The sequence below is a fragment of the Drosophila gunungcola genome, unplaced genomic scaffold (assembly GCF_025200985.1).
Source record: "Drosophila gunungcola strain Sukarami unplaced genomic scaffold, Dgunungcola_SK_2 000024F, whole genome shotgun sequence".
NCBI classification, from domain to species: domain Eukaryota; kingdom Metazoa; phylum Arthropoda; class Insecta; order Diptera; family Drosophilidae; genus Drosophila; species Drosophila gunungcola.
Window position 1 is genome coordinate 602,995 of NW_026453203.1, and position 19,650 is coordinate 622,644.

The window sequence follows — 19,650 nt, forward strand, 5'->3', positions numbered from 1 at the left end:
ACCAAACTTAATAACTAAAAAGCTTCAAAACTAAAAAACTAAAAAGCTTAAAAACTAAAAAGCTTAAAAACTAAAAAACTAAACAAGTTAAAAACTAAAAAACTAAAAAACTTAAAAACTAAAAAACTAAAAAACTGAAAACAATTAAAAAAATAAAACTAAAAATCCACTTAATAATACTTATTACTTGTTAAATAAGATAAGGTTAATGCTTTGAAAATAGGTAAGGAGTCAGTAGTAGAAATAATATGATAGAGCTTATTACATAGTACTCTAAATGGTTCACGCATATCATAGTTTGATCTATATTGTTTCTAAATAAGAGGAATATAGTTTCTAGAGATACAAATAGGCTCTGAGATATGCTCCCTGATTAAGTTTGCAAATACAAGTAAAACCAAGCATCGTTCTCCTCAGAACCACCCAAAGTATACTTGGCATACTGTGGATTGGCCCGATAAAATCTCATTACCTATTATCATCAAATTCCTTTGACCACCTTTAATTAAATCCAAGCACTCCCCCGGCTTTATTCACCATGGATGATATGGTCAGAAAATTTATGTTTTGGGTCCAGAAGGACGCCAAGGTCATCAATTTGAGTAATTCTAGTCATCTCACAACCACTCAAAGTGTACGTGGCATACTGTGGATTGGAACGATGCCATTATTTTATATTTAAGTTCAATAGATTTTCAAAACAACATGTTTGAAAGGCATTCGGATCCGTTTGTAACTGAACTGCGAAAAATATCGCGTTATTGCAGGCATAATTTAACATCATCAGCGTAGATAAGGCCGCGCGACTTGGTCAAGACTTAAGGGTGATCGTAAACAAGTAATGAAAAAAGAAGTCGGCCAAGGTGACGCCCTTGTGGCACGCCTGAAGTTACTTGGATCACCTTAGAGACCGAGCTTTTAAAAAGGAACTGCGGAAAACATTGCGATATCAACATCATCAGCGTACATAAGGACGCGCTTCTTTGTCAAGACTTAAGGGAGATCGTTAATAAATAATGAAAAAAGAAGTGGGCCAAAAATGGCTCCCTTGTGGCACGCCTGAAGTTACTTGGATCAGTTTAGAAACTGTTAAAAAGGACTCTTTGTGTCGTACCACTCAGATAACTCGAAATCCGAGTAAAAAGATCGCAAAAGAAGCGAATGACTTACAGATTCAAACACTAAAATCCGTGTGAGCTACGTCAGTGTTAATAATTACGTAAATTAAAATAATTCCTTATCTAGAAACTAAAATTATTTTCACATCGTTTATTAGGCGTGAATTCAAAAGTATTTAAGCCTATAGAACCAGAAAATGTATTAATACAAGTAGTTATTTGCGTTTTAAGTAAAAAAATTTTCAATCGAAAAAAATTATTTATTGAAAAGAATCTGTAGGTACAGCATTAGTAAATAAAAAAATTTGTTTAACTGGCTTGTAGCAGTGTGGATAATAAACTGTTGAATATTTAAGCAACATTTATTGAATTGAAGAACTAATAATTTTAAGGAGTTTATTTATTATTCGTTAATAATGTTATTCCTTAAGAACATGAAATATTTTTGAAAAATACGTTTTTTTATCAGGAAAGTCTATTACTAGAGTTTGGTTAATTTCCATAAGGGTGTCGTTCAGCTCGCTTTGCTTTTGTATTACCAGTTGATATGTCTTCTCTGATCGAACTGTTTTTTGTTGTATAGTTAATATATTAAGTCTTCGATAAGCCTTTGCTTTGATCTGTTTCCGTACTATTTGCTCCAAATTGGCATGCTTAGCTAAAATGCCTTCTTCTATTCGATCTTGGATGCTGGCATCATCTTTATGACATCTTTAAGATCTGTTTGTATTCTACGTAACATATAAATCATACGCTCAATTTTATTGACATCATCGACTAGGCGTTTTTCCGATAAAAACTTTATTTCATTTCGTATTATTTTTGCCCTGTTATGAACTTCATCAAGTCTCACCTGAATCTGAGTGGTGTTTTTACATTTTTTAATTTTTGTTTGTACGTGTTCTTTAACTGAAGCGTTGACAAAAATTTGTTCGCGATGCATAACGCAATGTTCTAGATCTAAGACAAGTCTCTCTTGTGCCCGTTTAAGTTGACCATATCTAATATTCATACGATGTATTTCAGTTTTCATTACTCCGATTTCACCATTTACAGATCGCTGTAACTTCAACCATTGAATAGTTTCTTCAATCAATTTATATTTGGTTTCCCACGATAACGTTTCCCTATGGTTATCTACAACGAGATATTTGTAAAGCTCAATTTCGTTTTGTAGATCATTAATGGTTCCTTCCGTCTTCAATATTCCGCGCTCAGCCAACTAAAATTAAATAATGATTTTTAGAAAATATATTAAAGAGACTCACATTTACCTTCAGTTTTTGGGTATGCTCAGACTGTTCGTGCTCGAACTCAGTCTCCTGAAAATCATGATGTACCCGTTTTTTGTATATTTTGTCATTTAGAAGCTCCAATTTTGATGTAAAGTTTTGAATAAATATTTGTAAGTCCTTGGTTTTTTTTTGCGATACCTGCAGCTCTTGATCGATTTTAAGAGACTTTTGCTTAATAATAGATAGCTCTGAAAATAAAAATAAAATGTTTTGTTAAAACACTAAAGAGTACCAGAGGTTACAAGAATTTTTGCTTATGCCATCAACGGATCATCAATTCTGTGAAATCAATTTCACTTCTTACAGGATTTTGGGTAAAAATATAACCTAGCTTTATTATACGTAGGTAAACTGAGCTAGGGTAAGAAGACAAATTTACCTTACCTTACTTCAAAAAGAAGAAATGTTTTATTCTTGATAGTTGGGTTCTCAAACGTCGAGAACAATATTTACTATTACGGCGGGCAAGAGAAGTAGGGATTAAAAAAAAATTTGGAAATATGTACCTTAACAATTTTGTGACATCCGTCCTCGCCATTTTTTCACTGGCTTACAAATTTAAATCAATGAAATCTTTCAGAGATCAAACCTTGATTTTCGGACCAGATCGTTTCCCTCATACCTGTAAGGTACCATTTTTTTAAAGTGTAAATAACATAAAATAATTCTTTAAAAATACACGCCTGAAAACCGAAAATAATTTTATCACTTTATCTTGAAAATGGAACTCTTACAAATTTAACCACCTATTAACTTCAACAATCCGTCGGTACCGAAATCGGTTAAGCAAAACTGGAAATAAAAATGAAAACACGTGAAAAATGTTATTTACACTCTAAAAAAAATGGTACCATACAAAAAATGTTGAGTATCATTTTTGAACCAGGGAGTCGATTTGCACCGGAGACACGATGGAGAGTATTAACTAGATATATACCAAATTTTAAAGGAATCGGTTCAGTAGAACTTGAAATATCATGTCACCACCTCAAAAAAAAAATAGATTCGAGAAAACGCGTTTAAAGATTAGGAAACAACTCTAATGACTCTGACGCCACGTCACAGAATTGGCTGTGTCTCCGAAAATAATTCGAATTTTGAAAAATTTTCCATTATTTTTTAAAGTCTTAACTTTCAAAATATGCAAAAAAAAAAAATCGTTTTTTTTCAAATTTATTGTGGTTTATACCCCATATAGAGACGGGCCACACAGCCACACACTCGAGAAAAGAAAAAGAAAAAGAATGCCTGTAGAAAGCCTATGGATACAACAGAAAGGAAAAAAGCGTAATAAATCACAAAGAAGACAAAGATAACACAAACTTTATTTACGCGGCAGCAATCACGGCCAAAATACTAATAATACTAGGATAGAAATGAGGACTCTGTTAGGAAATTAATGTACGGAATATAAACATTGTTAAAATCTAGACTATATGAATGTATGTATTTATTTTTTTCGGCTTCCTGAAGAACAAAGTTATCAAAACGTTTTTTATTAACGGAGAATAACAACGGGCAAGTAAGCCCTATAAGAAAACAACAATGACAACACATTGGCCCAATACACAAATAACAAAATAAAAGAACCAAAAGGATAAACACAAAAGTAAAAGAAAGCTTACAAATGCAAAAGCGAGAGACCGCGACAGAAAACCTTTTCTTTCGAGTGAGCGTGGCTTGTGAAGCACTAAGGCAAGGTTAGATAAGGCGAACGAAAATTCAATAAAAATTAAGACAAATTTGAACAAAGTTATTAAATTTAAATTTATGAGTACACATTTAAAAAAGCAGCAAAAAGTAGAGCGGGAGGAAGAGAGAGTAAAATTTTGCAATGATTTACTCGTGCAATGTTGCAAAAACAAAACACTGGCAAAGCATGCACTTTATCTTAAAAACGACATAAGAAGTTTTCTTCCGCAGAGCTGCCAGGTCTTCATTTGGCCCTTTAATTTCTACCAACGGCATCTCTAAAGTTGGTGGTCTATGCCGGTGCAACCAATATGCAAAACATTATGCAAAATCAAATAGACCACGTCTTGCCTAAGAACAGCTCTGTGCTATGCTGACCGCGATTCACGGCATAATCTGCATGAAACTCAGTTCCTTAACAAAAATCACTTCGACATGTTATACCGCAGCTATCATCTATATGGTGAAGCCCACGTCGGAACCGGCATTTTAATAACAGACTGCATCCGTACAACTTTTACCAAATGATTGCAAAAATTATTTGAAAGCTACATCGACTAAGTTCCAATCGGGCAATTGAGCCCCTGGACCTGCTTGCTAAAGGCTACGCTTCGGAAACAAGCTGGACTATCGGGCCACTCTTCCATTCTACAGACCTTTAAAAACTGATCCAGCACAACTGACTATGTCATTCCCTTTCTAGACCTCACAAAACTATACAAGTTTTTCATCTTATTATAAGGGCAAGAGCAAGGCCTCTAGTTCAGTGCAACAGGAAAGATGTTTCAATCCTAGTTGGTGCACTAACAGGACACTGCCTCATAGACAATCATGCTAGACGACTCAGAGTCGACTACTTATATTACGACTTCTGCCGTAGTTGTAGACAGACATACGAGAAAGAGGCCATCGAACACCTCCTGTGTTTGTGCTCAGCGCCAATATTTAACGTTTCAGGCACTTTGGCAGGTATACTCTACGCAACCTTGCGGTCATACCACGCATTAAAATAGATTCTTTAACCATACCAGATGGTTCGAGCAGTCCCACCTTCAACGAGCTTACGGACATACCTTAAACTGGGATCACAAGGCATCACAAAGGGCCCTTGCGGCCAAACCTAACCTAACCCAACCTGCATTACAGTCATCACTAAACAAGACAGTATGCAAGTCACAAAAGATAAACAAAAACTACATACTAAATGTTACAATTACAATTGCATAGTACAATCACACTTTTATATCATAAATACACTACCAACCTCATAATTAGAGAGAAAGAAGTAACTAAATATTAAAGTTAGCACAGCTAGTTAACCTAGCAGCAGCCTAGGTTTGATAATTGGAAGTAGCTTGTTAGGGAACTTGAGGAAGAAGAACAGCACAGTCAAATAGAACAAGAATTTCAACCTTCTAACACCAATATGAGTAAATCAGACTTGGAAACAATTCAAGCTCCGTCAGCCCCGCAGTTAGCATCTCTTTGTCAACACAATTTTAAGTCCAAAAGATTTTCCTCACACACTGCACCAAGGGCCCCTTTGCGGGGGAAAAAAGATAACTCTGCCACTCAGGCCATAGATAAGACTAGAATACGAATTTTAAAAAAATATAAATAAAACAGTTTTTATTCAGAACCCAATGTAAGAGGTTGTTTCATTTATTCCACGATCCCTAACATATTGTTCCTTCGATCACTCTGCGTTTTCCGCCACCAGTGGAAAGAGACTCAGAGCTAAGGCCAGCAAATTATTGCAATGTAAAAACGCTTGCAGCTAAAGATCGCTATTAATAATTCACTCTTGTTTTCCTCCACCAGTGTAGAGAGTAAACATTTTAAAAAACAAAAATATAAGAGAATCTTTTTCTAATGTTTAAAAAAAAATAAAAACAAAAACATTTTTTGTAAAAGAAAATTAAAATAAATGTTGCCATCGAGCAATTTAATTTTCTGTGGTGTTTTCAAGGCCAGAAACATCGAGAAAGTGATTGTTTAAGAATTGAGTGTATTTAAGGCTAAAACATCGAAACGGTTATTGGAAGTTAAAAAAAAAAACAAACCCAACTCTCTCAAACCCAATAAAAAGTGCAAAAATAAAAAATCAACAAAAAAACCCAGAAATCAAATTATCTAATCGAGTGCACAAAAAAAGAAAATTGCTGACGAAAACACCCCTACAAAATAAACACTAAACTCAAAATCTTGACGTCACCAAAGCGGCGTCAGCGGTAAAAAACATGAGCGACAACAGAGTACAACATGATAAGAACTGCTGCAGCAATAGCAACAACATCAGCAAAAACCAAAGACGTCATCGGCTACAAGCAATCATCAAACATGGCAAATTAAATAAAATTTAATTAAATTAAAATGAAATACAATAATAATAATAATAATAGAATAAAGGTACAAAAAAGGGTAATATTACTACGTTTGAAATTAGGATTGAAAAAATTACATTTTATTGGAAGGAAGTAGTTGGATTTAAACGACCAGACTGATGTCACTGATTGGAATTATGACGAAGAGTTAAACGAATTAAAGTTTGACATTTTGTCAGTGACTAAGAAGCTGAATAAATTCAGGTACCCACATTTTTTGGAGATTCCAAGTCTGGGACCTGTTTTATGAGTAATTTATTGAACTCATCCATTTAAGAGAGTTCCTAATACCTCAAGATCTCACTTATGGGGGAAGCAAGAAATGTGGTTTCTCACTTATTGCTGGGATTTGGGGAAAACTATGAGACAAGCGATTTTAAAATAAAGATGTTGACTCTGTTAGCCAATCAAGAATGTAAATTGACACTATAAATCAGTCAATTCCCATGATAAAATTAAAGGCACATTTATCTTATGATGTTGATCTTTACACATATTATAAGCAGAATATTAAACAAAGAAGCTCTGCAGCCATATGCGAGCCATGTTAAAAAATCAAAAAAAATTTAAGCGTTATCCGCACAGAATTTAAGATCACGAAAATTGGATCTCAAACGGGATCAGTGGAGTGTAATTCACATTAAAGTACATATCGAGGCATGAGGTAATGCTTGCAATAAGCTTTAAAAAAGGAAGCACTAGTACTTCCAAAATTAATGGGGACTCTACCAGTCAACGCAGTTAATGTTGACAAATCAACAAATCCCCAAATAATAATTTGGGGAGTGTAGATCTGATTTTTGGGACAGATCAAAACGAAAATACCTTTCTTTGGTAGACATGCTTCAGGGCTTTATAGAATTATCCCAGTACCGGGTAAATTGGATGAACGCATAACTAAATATGCTTTTTATCTAATGGCGGAATCAACTCTTAATAAGTGTGAAAGGTGGCAATCAAACAAAAATGTTTGTGAAGGAAGTTGGCCTTGGAAGAGTGCCAACTATAACAGCTGTGAGCTTTCGCCTCTTAAATCTAATAGATGTAAATCAATTATTGAAAGTAAGTCATATTGGGTTGATTTAGATAGAAAAAGTAGTTGGCTCTTTAAGGTTCAGAACAACACCAAGGCTCGAGTTCAATGTGGCGACTCCGAATTAGAAATAATAGATTTACCAGAACAGGGAATTTCGACCAGTAGATCCGATTGCACTGCTCGAACAGACAATGACATATTGTTTGCTCAACACTGTAATCAGCTAGATGATTAAGGGACACTGTTATTGTCATAAATAGGTGAGATAAACGAAATAGCTAAAGTTCTTAAGTAAAGTATGAAAAAGTAGGTTTTTTTATTTTTTAGTTTTTCTTTAGAATAGGTTTTAATCATCCCTACCAATGCTAAAAAAACTAAAATATATCTAGTAACTTCTTGGAATTAAAAAAAAGAAATGAATTTCAGACGTGACAAAAATGGAACACCAATTTACAAAACATGATACAAACACAAAGTACTGTGGATCTGGATGAAGGTATTGCACATCCTTTTGTTTTCAATATACTAAGAGGGTGTTAGCATTCATCTAAGCAATTTTGAAAATTTGTCAGTAGTTTTTTTTTTTTATATTGATTGTTAGCCGGCTCGAAGTGAGAATGTTGAAAAAATAACACAATTTAATTTTGGTTATTCTGTCGATAAATTTCGGATGCTCTTCGGCAAACCGTCTTCAGGACAACTATAAAAGTATAACAACGATTTTAATATTCTCAACCAAAAAAAAAATAATTTACATTTAACATACATTTAATTTACACGTCTCCGTCCGGTGACGTGGAGTTGTTAACTAACTTTTTTTTTCCTTCCCTAGTAAATGTCTATATGAATAAGCGCAATTTTCAGAGTCCCTTTTGTAGTTCATCCGTATATCTGTAGGTGTTTTTATGATATGTAGCATATCTATTGAGAATCGTTTGGCATAGTGTTTTCGAAGTTTGGAGAGTGATTATTCTTGTCATAGTGGGACATGAGTGCTTATGTTTTCATTGTCGTAGCAATCCGATTTCGCTACACGTTCGGATAATATGTATGTAATATATGTAATTGACATATATATATATATATATATGTGGGATAGGGATACTTTAGTTGATTTAGTTGCCCTCTTTTCCTAGTTGATATGGGGACACACTGTTTTGAATTTCACAATAAATGCAATTGATGTCATCAGCCAGATTCGCAAGCAGCATTCCATCCCTTTTTATCAGGTTGATCTATCGCCATCACTTTCTTCCCTGAAAGGCCCATACCAAGAAATTGCGCCATAAATCAGTCGATTGCGAGAATTTGTCGAAGGAAGGCATGGTATCCATAGAGTGCGAAAGTCGTGAAACTTAATTTGTTATGTTTTAATTAAATAAACCCTTGTAAACTTTACCCGGAATAAATAAATAATAACTAATTTGTAATACCCTACAAATTATTGGGGGCTCGTCCGGAATATAAAACTCCAGAACAATTAAAACTAATAAAGATCAAGACACGGCAGAGTGATATGAAAGTAAATTCTTTTTATAAAACGCAATTAAAAGCTTGAGTGTGTGCGAACAGTGTGAATACACGGATTCACGGAATGCAAAAGAAAGACGAATGTTGCAAAACTTGAATGTATGCGTGTGCGGAAGTAAACAGTTAAAATACGCAGCAACCAAAAGATGATGAAATTGATGCAAAACTTCGAAGACGATTTGCTGAGCTTGTAAAATCTTTTGATGCGGCGATCGCAGGTGACGACGAAGTAAGCGATTACCTGTAGGAGGGTGAAGCAAAGTAATCCTAGCAACGACGGCGAAGGATTCGCATCATGAAGAGGATCAAGATTCAATATAAAATTCTTATTTGAAAATCTTTTGATTGAATTTGTTTAACGTAAATTAAATATTTTTGTCAAATTGAATTTTGGAAAACCATTTGTAAACGGCTTAGACGCATTACCATGGATGCTAGATCGATCCTAGACATGGCTGTCCGAATTCGATGATGTGGCTATTACGGTAGCTGGGATAGTTTGCAGAAGTTTATTTATGCCAAACCGCTTCTGATTGGAGCAGCCAAGCTTTACATCAGAAGCATAAGAGGAGTTAGGGGTTGGAACGAGCTAAGGGAAGCATTGAAGGAAGAATTTGGATTAGGTTCGGCCAAGATTCATAAGATGTTGCGGCAGAGGCAGAAGCAGCCGAAAGAAACATGCATTGAAGCCGATTAAGCTCGATGAGGAAAGTTTGGTTTCATACTTCGTAGATGGTATACCAGATAGCAAAGTAAACAAGGCAGGGCTGTATCGCGCAAAATATATTTACGAGAAGATGAAGGGTAAGAGAAATATAAAAGAAAATGTTAACAAGGAAGCGGCAGGTAAGCAGACTCAGGGTAATTTTCAAAGAAAATGTTTTAAATGCAACAGCGAGGGCCACCTTGCAAAAGACTGCAAGGGTGAAGTAGTTTGTTACAACTGCAACAAGAAAGGACATATCTCGAAACAATGTCAAGAGAAGAAATCAAAAGCTTGCGTTAAGCATGAGCCGGCTAATGTGCTAGAAGTTAAAGCTGCGAAGGGCTTAATTTACTAAATGCTGAAAGCAAAGGACGTGACATTTGTAGCCATGATTGACTCAGGATGCGATTTGTGCTTGATGAGAGAGGACATTTTTAGAAGTTTTGACGGTCTGAAGCTTAAACCTGTAATTAAACACCTGAGAGGTATTGGCAAGGGCGAGTTGGCAACAATAGGATCTTTTGACGTCGACCTCGAATCAGACGATGTATGCTTTTCGGTGACTTTTCATGTGGCCAAACAGCATGAACTGGAGTATGCTGCGATTGTAGGAAACGATGTTCTGCAATCCGTCGACCTTATGTTCATCTCAGATGGAGTCAAATTTATATCGAAAGAGAGAGAGTTCGCATCTACATTTAAAGGTATGTATGTTACTGAGATCGTCGAGGAAATTTCTGTTTTAGGCAAAGTTGACTTGTCTCACCTGGATAAGAGTCAAAAACTAATGGTAGAGCAGCTTGTTACAGGGTACAAGCCGGTAAAATCAATTGATTTCAGCATGAAAATTGTTTTGGAAGACGATAATCCAGTTTATCAGCGCCCAAGACGCACATCGTATGAGAACAAGTGCTTTATTGAGAAGCAAGTGTAGGAATGGCTGGCAGAAGGAATTATTGTGCCCAGCTCCTAAGAGTATGCATCACCAGTTGTACTAGTTGCAAAAAAGACGGATCCAGAAGATTTTGTTGTGATTACCGACGACTAAATCCAAAATATTTACTACTCTCGACATGATGAACGGATTCTTTCATGTACCGATTGACGAACAATCCAGGAAGTTCACAGCGTTCGTGACGCATAACGGGCAGTACGAATTCACGCATGTACCGTTTGGTATCTCAAACTCTCCTGCTGTATTCTGCCGATACCTAACAGCCACATTGAGGGATCTCATACAAAGTCAATCTATAGTAGTATACATGGACGACCTAATCGTGCCAAGTAAGGACGAAAACGAAGGTCTGCAGGCATTGGAAAAAGTTTTGAAAGTAGCTTCAAAAGCTGGATAACGCATCAAATGGGAAAAGGCGCAAATTTTGAAGAGCAAGATCGAGTTTCTAGGTTACACTATTGAGAACGGAACCATAGCACCAACTAACGAGAAAATAAAAGCGGTCGTCAATTTTCCAATTCCTCAAAGCAGACAAGCTTTGCAGCGTTTTATAAAGGATTATGCCTTAGCAGCAAAACCATTGAGCGACTTGCTGCGAGAGAAAAATAGTAGAAACAACGAAAGGAATTTAACGTTGACTGAGGAAGGCTTAGTTTCCTTCAATTCTCTGAAGCAACTGCTAGTATCAGCACCAGTACTCAAACTGTTCGATCCGCTAGCAGAAACCGAAGTGCATACAGATGCAAGCAAGTATGGCTTTGGCGGCGTTTTAATGCAAAGGGACTCAGAGGATCAACAGTTTCACCCAATAGAATTCATGAGTCGAAAGACGAATGCTTCTGAGGAAAAGTACAATTCGTACGAGCTTGAGGTTTTAGCGATTGTAAACGCGCTGAAAAAGTGGAGAGTCTACCTGCTCGGAAAGCGATTTACAGTGATCACCGACTGCAACGCTTTTGCAATGACGATTAAAAAAGACGACCTGCCACCGCGGGTCGCAAGATGGGCCATGCCTTTGCAAGAATTCGAGTTCAAAGTGGAGCACATAGCTGGAACCAAAATGAGGCACGTGGATGCATTAAGCCGATTGACATGTTTTTAATCACAGACTCCACAAAGTCACGATTGTTAAAGGCACAAAACAACGACAACTGGATTAGAGCTGTTAAATCCGTGTTGAGCAGCAATGACGTATATGAAAACTTCTTTTTAAAGAATAATATTCTTTACAAAGACACAGTAAACGAATTACTGGTTGTTCCTGACTCAATGGAAGAGGAAATCATAAGCATTGCACATAAGGAGGGACACTTGGGTATCAAAAAGACTCGTGATATTTTAGAAAAGAGTTATTATATCCCTGGAATCCAGCCAAAAGTCAAAAGAGTAGTCAAAGGATGCGCCGAATGTCTGATCATTGAATCCAAGCGAGGAAAAAAGGAAGGGTTGCTCAATTACATTGACAAGGCTCAAGAACCTCTTGGAACGTATCATACCGACCACGTTGGCCCGTTGGTCGTTGATAGATTTTCCAAATTTGTTTGGCTTTATCCAACAAAATCGACGGGATCAGAAGAAGTTTTGGAAAAGCTTGAAAAGCAAGCAGCAGTCTTCGGCAACCCTCGCCGAATTGTTACTGACAAGGGAACTGCATTTACTTCTGGACTGTTTAAAGAGTACTGCAGCCGCGAAGGAATTCAACTACTTCACATCACCACCGGCATGCCTAGAGGTAACGGTCAAGTAGAAAGAATCCACGAAATTGTCATACCCATGTTGAGCAAGATGTGTCAAGAAAATCCTGCCAATTGGTATCGCCACGTAGACAGAGTTCAACAGATAATAAACAGCAGTCCACCACGAACTACCAAGTATAGTCCTTTTAAAATTTTGACTAGACCCGATATGCGAAAAAAGACGATGATTTTGAAGACTTAGGTATAGAAGAGATAAATGACGAGCGAGAAGAGATACGTGAAGCTTAGGAAAACATAGAGAAAGTGCAGCAAGAGAAAGGAAAGAACTTTAATGAGAAAAGAAAGGTTGAAACTAATTATGATATAGGGGAAGTGGTAGCAATTAAGAGGACACAGTACGGCACTGGTATGAAACTTCGCCCTAACCTTTGGCCCGTAAAAAATTACTCAAAAACTAAACACGGTCGTTATGAGGTGCAGAAAGAAGGCAACCAGAAGGGGCCAAAACATACTACAACAGCCGCAGAATATATAAAATAATGATGTTCATTTAGGGGCAAATGAAGATGCAGGATGGCCGATTGTGGGATAGGGATACTTTAGTTGATTTAGTTGCCCTCTATTCCTAGTTGATATGGGGACACACTGGTTTGAACTTTACAATGTTAAAAAGCAGAAAACGTCAAACTTATTATGACTTACATTTTTATACCCTTGCAGAGGGTATTATAATTTCAGTCAAAAGTTTGCAACGCAGTGAAGGAGACGTTTCCGAGCCTATAAAGTATATATCCGTCCATCTGTCCGTCCATCTGTCCGTCCGTTTGTCCGTCCGTTTCAACGCAAACTAGTCTCTCCATCTGCATGAAACTTTCCCAAAAGTTGCAGGTAGTATATACGACTATAGCATATAGCTCACATAGGAACAATCGGAAAAATAAATGATAAAAAATTATAATTTTTCTGTTTACAATTTTTTTTTAGTTCTTCGACATCTCGTAATGATTAAATATTTCAGAATTACGGTTTAAATTTCATCAAAACGGACGACGATAGCATATAGCTCCCATAAGAACAATCGGATAAATACATGAAAAAAATTGTAGCGCTTCTGTTTTTTAATTTTTTTTTAGTTCTTCGACATATAATAATAGTTAAATATTTCAGAATTATGGCTTTAATTTCATGAAAATCGGTCGACTATATCATATAGCTCCCATGGGAAAAATAAAAATATTAAAAAAAATTTTGTTGAAAACTTAACTTTTTTATTTTGAAATTTTTTTTTAGAAATTTTGATTAAATAATATTTTGACATTTCAAAATTACTCTTTTAATTTTATTAAAATCGTAAAACAAAGCCGAAGTTTGCTTCCTTTTTTGTTGCTTATCATACCAAATGAAGAAAATAGCAAAAGTATATCTGAAAATGGGCTTTAAATATATTATTAAATAAGTTATTTACATTTTTGCTGAAACCCTTTGGCTGTTTTAGTTTTTCTTTAGAATAGGTTTTAATCATCCCTACCAATGCTAAAAAACTGAAATATATCTAGAAACTTCTTGGAATTAAAAAAAATAAATGAATTTCAGACGTGACAAAAATGGAACACCAATTTACAAAACATGATACAAACACAAAGTACTGTGAATCTGGATGGAGGTATTGCACATCCTTTTGTTTTCAATATACTAAGAGGGTGTTAGCATTCATCTATGCAATTTTGAAAATTAGTCAGTAGTTTTTTTTTTTTTTTTATTGATTGTTAGCCGGCTCGAAGTGAGAATGTTGAAAAAATAACACAATTTTAATTTTGGTTATTCTGTCGATAAATTTCGGATGCTCTTCGGCAAACCGTCTTCAGGACAACTATAAAAGTATTACAAAGATTTTAATATTCTCAACAAAAAAAAAATAATTTACATTTAACATACATTTAATTTACACGTCTCCGTCCGGTGACGTGGAGTTGTTAACTAACTTTTTTTTTCCTTCCCTAGTAAATGTCTATATGAATAAGCGCAATTTTCAGAGTCCCTTTTGTAGTTCATCGGTATGTCTGTAGGTGTTTTTATGATATGTAGCATATCTATTGAGAATCGTTTGGCATAGTGTTTTCGAAGTTCGGAGAGTGATTATTCTTGTCATAGTGGGACATGAGTGCTTATGATTTCATTGTCGTAGCAATCCGAATTCGCTACACGTTCGGATAATGCCGGGACGTATGTAATTGACATATATGTATATATATAATTAAATATTCGTACTATAAGTTTTACATAAAAAAAAAACTTTATTTATTTTTATTTATCAACTAGTACAATTATTATTATTATTTGGAAGAACACGTCCTAATTGTTTTAGGTCTCAAACTGAACTCGCTTCTTAACTTAAACTTCTTTGACGATCATACCTCGGTTTGAGCTTTAGAGCTTTCTAAGAGTGGAGTTGGCGTTAATTGAGTGAGTTTTCTAATTGCCCTTTGGATTGTTGATTGATAATGCACCAGCCACTCAATCCAATTGTTTAGTCTAGAATCTTGGGGTTTTGCTCGCATGGTAATTTTCCATTGGGATCCGAAAGTGTGGGAACGAACTGATAACGTAATTTGATTCGTTCTGGATGTTTAGTGTAGGGCTTGGGTACATTTGCAATTAGATATCGGCTGATTCGTTTTGGATGTTTAGTCTAAGGCTTGGGTACATTTGCAATTAGATATCGGCTGATTTGGGTACTAAGGGTGTGTGTGTGTGTAGGTGTGTGGACATGTGCATAAGAGTTATATGGGATTATGGATATGTCACTCCCCCATACTTTGAATTTGGCCTGTCCTCAGGTGGAAAGGGGTGGATATAACATTATATTTTCTTCTATCTTAACTGAGTTTGGTAGATCGTTTACAATTTCTGTACTTTTTAGTGTCTCTTCCTTTGGTTTTACATATTTTACAATTAATTTTCTTGGTATGTTCTTAAACTTATAGAATAGATACAATAATATGCTTATGATTGTAATTACAAAAGTAGTTGCTGTTATTATTTGAAATACATTATTATATTTTGTATGTGCTTTTATAATTTCTTTTGTTTGGATATATGACAGCGGTTCTAATTTTGTTACATTATTGTTTATATAAATGCTTTGTGTATATTCTAAATTGGTATTTGAAAGTATGAATTCATCAAGCTGTACTGAACAATTAAGAATTTTAATAAAATTATTACCAAATATAGAAATTTCTTTATTAATGCAATTTTGATTTAAAAATGTTTTAGGGATATTCCATGTCAATAAAATATTTGGTTCAACATAATTAATTTGGAAATTTTTATGTGTTTTGGTATATATACAGCTTGTGGATTCTTGTTTGATTATTCCATTTATACATTCATCGAATACTACTTTTCCTGTTTCTTTATTAAATACTTTTTCTTCGTGAAGGTAATACTTATCAAATATATTTTCTGTTAGAATGGTATTATTATCATCTGGATACGGAATTATTTCAAAAATTGGTTCTTTTATGATTTCTGTAGGAATGTGGGAAATTATCAAAATTTCATTTGTGTCTGTTTTTAGCCAAGTGGAAGTTTTAATTTTCAACAATTTCTCAGAACTTATTCTTGTTAAATCATCATGTTTTAGTAATTTTGGATTAAATATACCAAGTCTTGTCAACTGCATTCCCAACTCAATATCCTCTATGTATTCCGTAAAATGTTGTAAGTTAAATATTAAAACACTAGCTTGTTGCTCCCTTTCATCATCTTCTTTCAACTTATTAATAACTTCAATGCCATTATTTATTACATCAATAATCATATTTAAATCCGTGTTTTGTATGCTATTTTCTGATAAGTTACTTATTTTCTGCTCTAACTCTTCCTTATCATCTTGATCTAATGTTCCGAATAAATATTTGTAAGTTGTGCCAATAATATTAAATAATCCTCGTTTGTTACGTTTGGCTAGTTTAATTCCATTTATTTCTCTTTTGAGTTTTGCTGCTAAATAACGAATTTGTAAAATGTCATTAAATTCGTTTGCTTCTTTCAAAAGACTTTCAAATATTTGCTCAGTTTTGGTTATGTTTATGCTTAGATAATGATATTCAAAATTGGTTGGAATATCTATTGACCCGGTTTTGAATACAAGGTATCCATTTTGGGCTTTAATCGGATTTATCTCAATGTTTTGTCCCATTGCCATTTTAGTTATAGTCAATAAAATTATCGAGAGAGTGATAATCTTAAACAGATTGTTGTGCACTTTGGTTTCCTTCTGCTTCCCTGGAATTATCGTATTTACTTTTATTAATTTTCTTTTTCTTTTTAAACTTTGATTTATAATGAGTTATCTTTCTACCTCTATAAGTTTCTTCAAAATGTTTATCGTCTATTTTCCTCAAACTTCCTGTTTTTATAAATGGGTTTTGTAGTTTTCGACTTTACTAATGGTGATTGTCTAAATCTTGTATCTATTTCAAAATCATGTCTTTTCTCATTTAGCCTGTCAATCTTTTTCGTTTTTCTTTCTTGTGTATTATATTCGGGACTTCCTGCATACATGAATATGTCAGCTGGTATTCTATTCGTCGCATTATGTTTAGTTTTGTGATTATAAATGTAAAGAATTAATTCGAACTTAGTATACTTGTTTTCTATGTCTGTTTCGTTTCCTATTATCCTTAATTTTTCGTTTACTGTTTTATGGAACCTTTCTATATCAGATATACCGTTTTTGCTCGTAGTTACTTGAATTTGTACTCCTTCTGAATTTAACCAATTGTGTAAGGCTACACACATAAATGCTGAATCTTTATCTGCCTTAATTTCTTGTGGTTTTCCCATTTCATTAAATACCCTTATTATAGCTCTTTTAGCTTCTAACCAATCCTTACTTGTGACTTCTATGAGAGTGGCGAACTTGGAGTAAATATCGATACAGGACAAGAATTGTTGGTTTCCTACTATATAAAAATCTATGACAAATTTTTCTCTTATATTTTGTATTTCTGGTGTAGTTTCGAAAGATAAATTCGTGTTCCTATGTTCTGTTTTTGCGATGTTACAGATTTCACGTTCATTAATTATGTTTTGTATTAATTTTTGATAGTCAGGGAAATAATATTCGTCTTTAAACCAATTAGCTGTTTTTTCAATTCCCGGATGTAATAAGTCTTTATGTCTTTTTAATATTTTTTCTTTGAATTCTGCATAAGTGAGGATATCTTCTAACTTTTTGGTGCATCTTACTACTTTTGTTAAATGATTTGGATTGATTATTTCTAGATATGCTTGTTGGAATATGAGAAAATCTGAATCATCATGAAAGTATAATACACTCTTTTTTGTACACAAATATTCCTTGATGATATCTTTTGCGAAAGTATTTGACATGTTTATGTAAGTTATTTTGATTTTTAGTTTATGAAAATAATGTTGTATATCTCTAATTTCTCCATTTCCCTTAATAAATTCGATCTGTCGAGAATAATAGTTGATTGGTCTTTCTGTGATTGCAATATAATTCTGATTATCTTCATTTGCGCTATGCACCGTTGCATCTATGCTATTTGCAGCTTCTCCTAATAAATTTTCTTCGGGGATGTCTTCGAACATATTTTCTTCTATTTTAACTCTTGATAATGCGTCGGCAACATAATTTTCTTTTCCTGGTAAATATTTTATCTGATAATCGAATTCATTTAATTTAATCTTCCATCTTTGTAGTTTCATATTTGGTTCTTTGATATTGTTTAACCAAACTAAAGGTTTATGATCACTTAAGATTTCAAAAGGTCTGCCGTAAAGATGTGATCTGAAATATTTCGTGGCCCATACAATTGCTAAAAGTTCCTTTTCTATTGTTGAATAATTAATTTCATGTTCATTTAATGTTCGGCTAGCATAACATATTGGTTTATGGTTTTGTGATAGAACTGCTCCTATAGCTATGTTGCTAGCGTCTGTGGTTAAAGAAAATGTTTTATCAAAGTCGGGATAAATTAATATGGGGTCAGAGGTGATTAAAACTTTCATTTTTTCAAATGCATCAATGTATGATTTTTCTTTAATGTTTATTGTGGCACCTTTTTTCAATTTCATGGTCATGGGTTTAACTACGTTTGCAAAGTTTGGTATAAATTTCCTATAGAAACCACATAGTCCTAAAATGATTTTATTTCTTTTGGCGTTTTTGGTATAGGAAAATTTATAATTGCACTAATCTTTTTGGGATTTGGTTTTATGCCTGTTGTGGTGACTACGTGACCTAGAAATTCTGTTTCCTTTCTCAAAAACTCGCATCTATCTAGTTGTAACTTTAAATTTGCATTCCGAAGTCTTCCAAATACTTTTCTCAATGATAAAATATGTTCTTCCAATGAAGTGGAAAAAATTATTATATCATCTAAGTAAACTAAACAATCCCTATAAATTAAGTCTTCTAGTAAATTGTTCATACATCTTTGGAAGGTGGCGGGTGCATTTTTAAGTCCGAATGTATATTCGTAATGACCATTCTTTGTGGAGAATGCTGTTTTGGCAATTGATTCAGGGTCCATTTGAATTTGATGGAATCCTTTAGCTAAATCAATTGTAGTGAAATATTGACATCTTCCTAATTTATCTAATATTTCATCCATTCTGGGTATTGGGAATTTGTCATTAATTGTTATTTCATTTAAACTTCTGTAGTCTATTACTACTCTGAACTTTGGTTTCCCTGAAGCGTCAGTTTTCTTAGGGACCATCCAGATGGGTGAACAGTAAGGAGATTTCGATTTACGAATTATTCCCTGATCTATCATTTCGTTCATTTGTTTATTGACTTCATCATCGAATGATTGAGGGTACTTATAAGGTTTCTTATAAATAGGGTCTTCATGTTTGGTTTGGATAGAATGTTTGATCGTACTTGTGAAAGTCAGATTTTCACCTTCTTTGTACTGAATGTCATTATATTCAAATAAGACTTTTTTCAAACATTCTTTTTCCTCTTCGTTTAAATGCTCTAATCTAAATTCATTGCATTCCCGAAGTTCGTTTTCAATGGCGAAAGTAAAAGATTGATCCTCAGATGAGGGTGGATTGAGGCATTTTACTGCGGTCTCATCCTCTTCAATCTTTTCTTTCTTTGGTGATTTGAGATTAAGGCGTTTTACAGCGGTCTTATCTTTTTCACCTTTCTTTTCTGATGATATAGGTTTAAGGCATTTTATTGCGGTCTTATCCT

At 34.3% G+C, this 19,650-nt stretch overlaps 1 protein-coding gene across 1 annotated transcript in view; it reads right to left on the reverse strand.

The window, feature by feature from the left end:
- Positions 1-1,461: 1,461 nt before the first annotated feature.
- Positions 1,462-19,650, reverse strand: part of LOC128263865 (coiled-coil domain-containing protein 40) — a 283,137-nt gene continuing 264,948 nt past the window's right edge. Inside the window, 3 exon segments of the mRNA XM_052999134.1 lie at positions 1,462-1,818; positions 1,821-2,340; positions 2,393-2,601. Of these exon segments, the coding sequence (XP_052855094.1) occupies positions 1,538-1,818; positions 1,821-2,340; positions 2,393-2,601 (1,010 nt within the window). The 3' untranslated portion in view covers positions 1,462-1,537.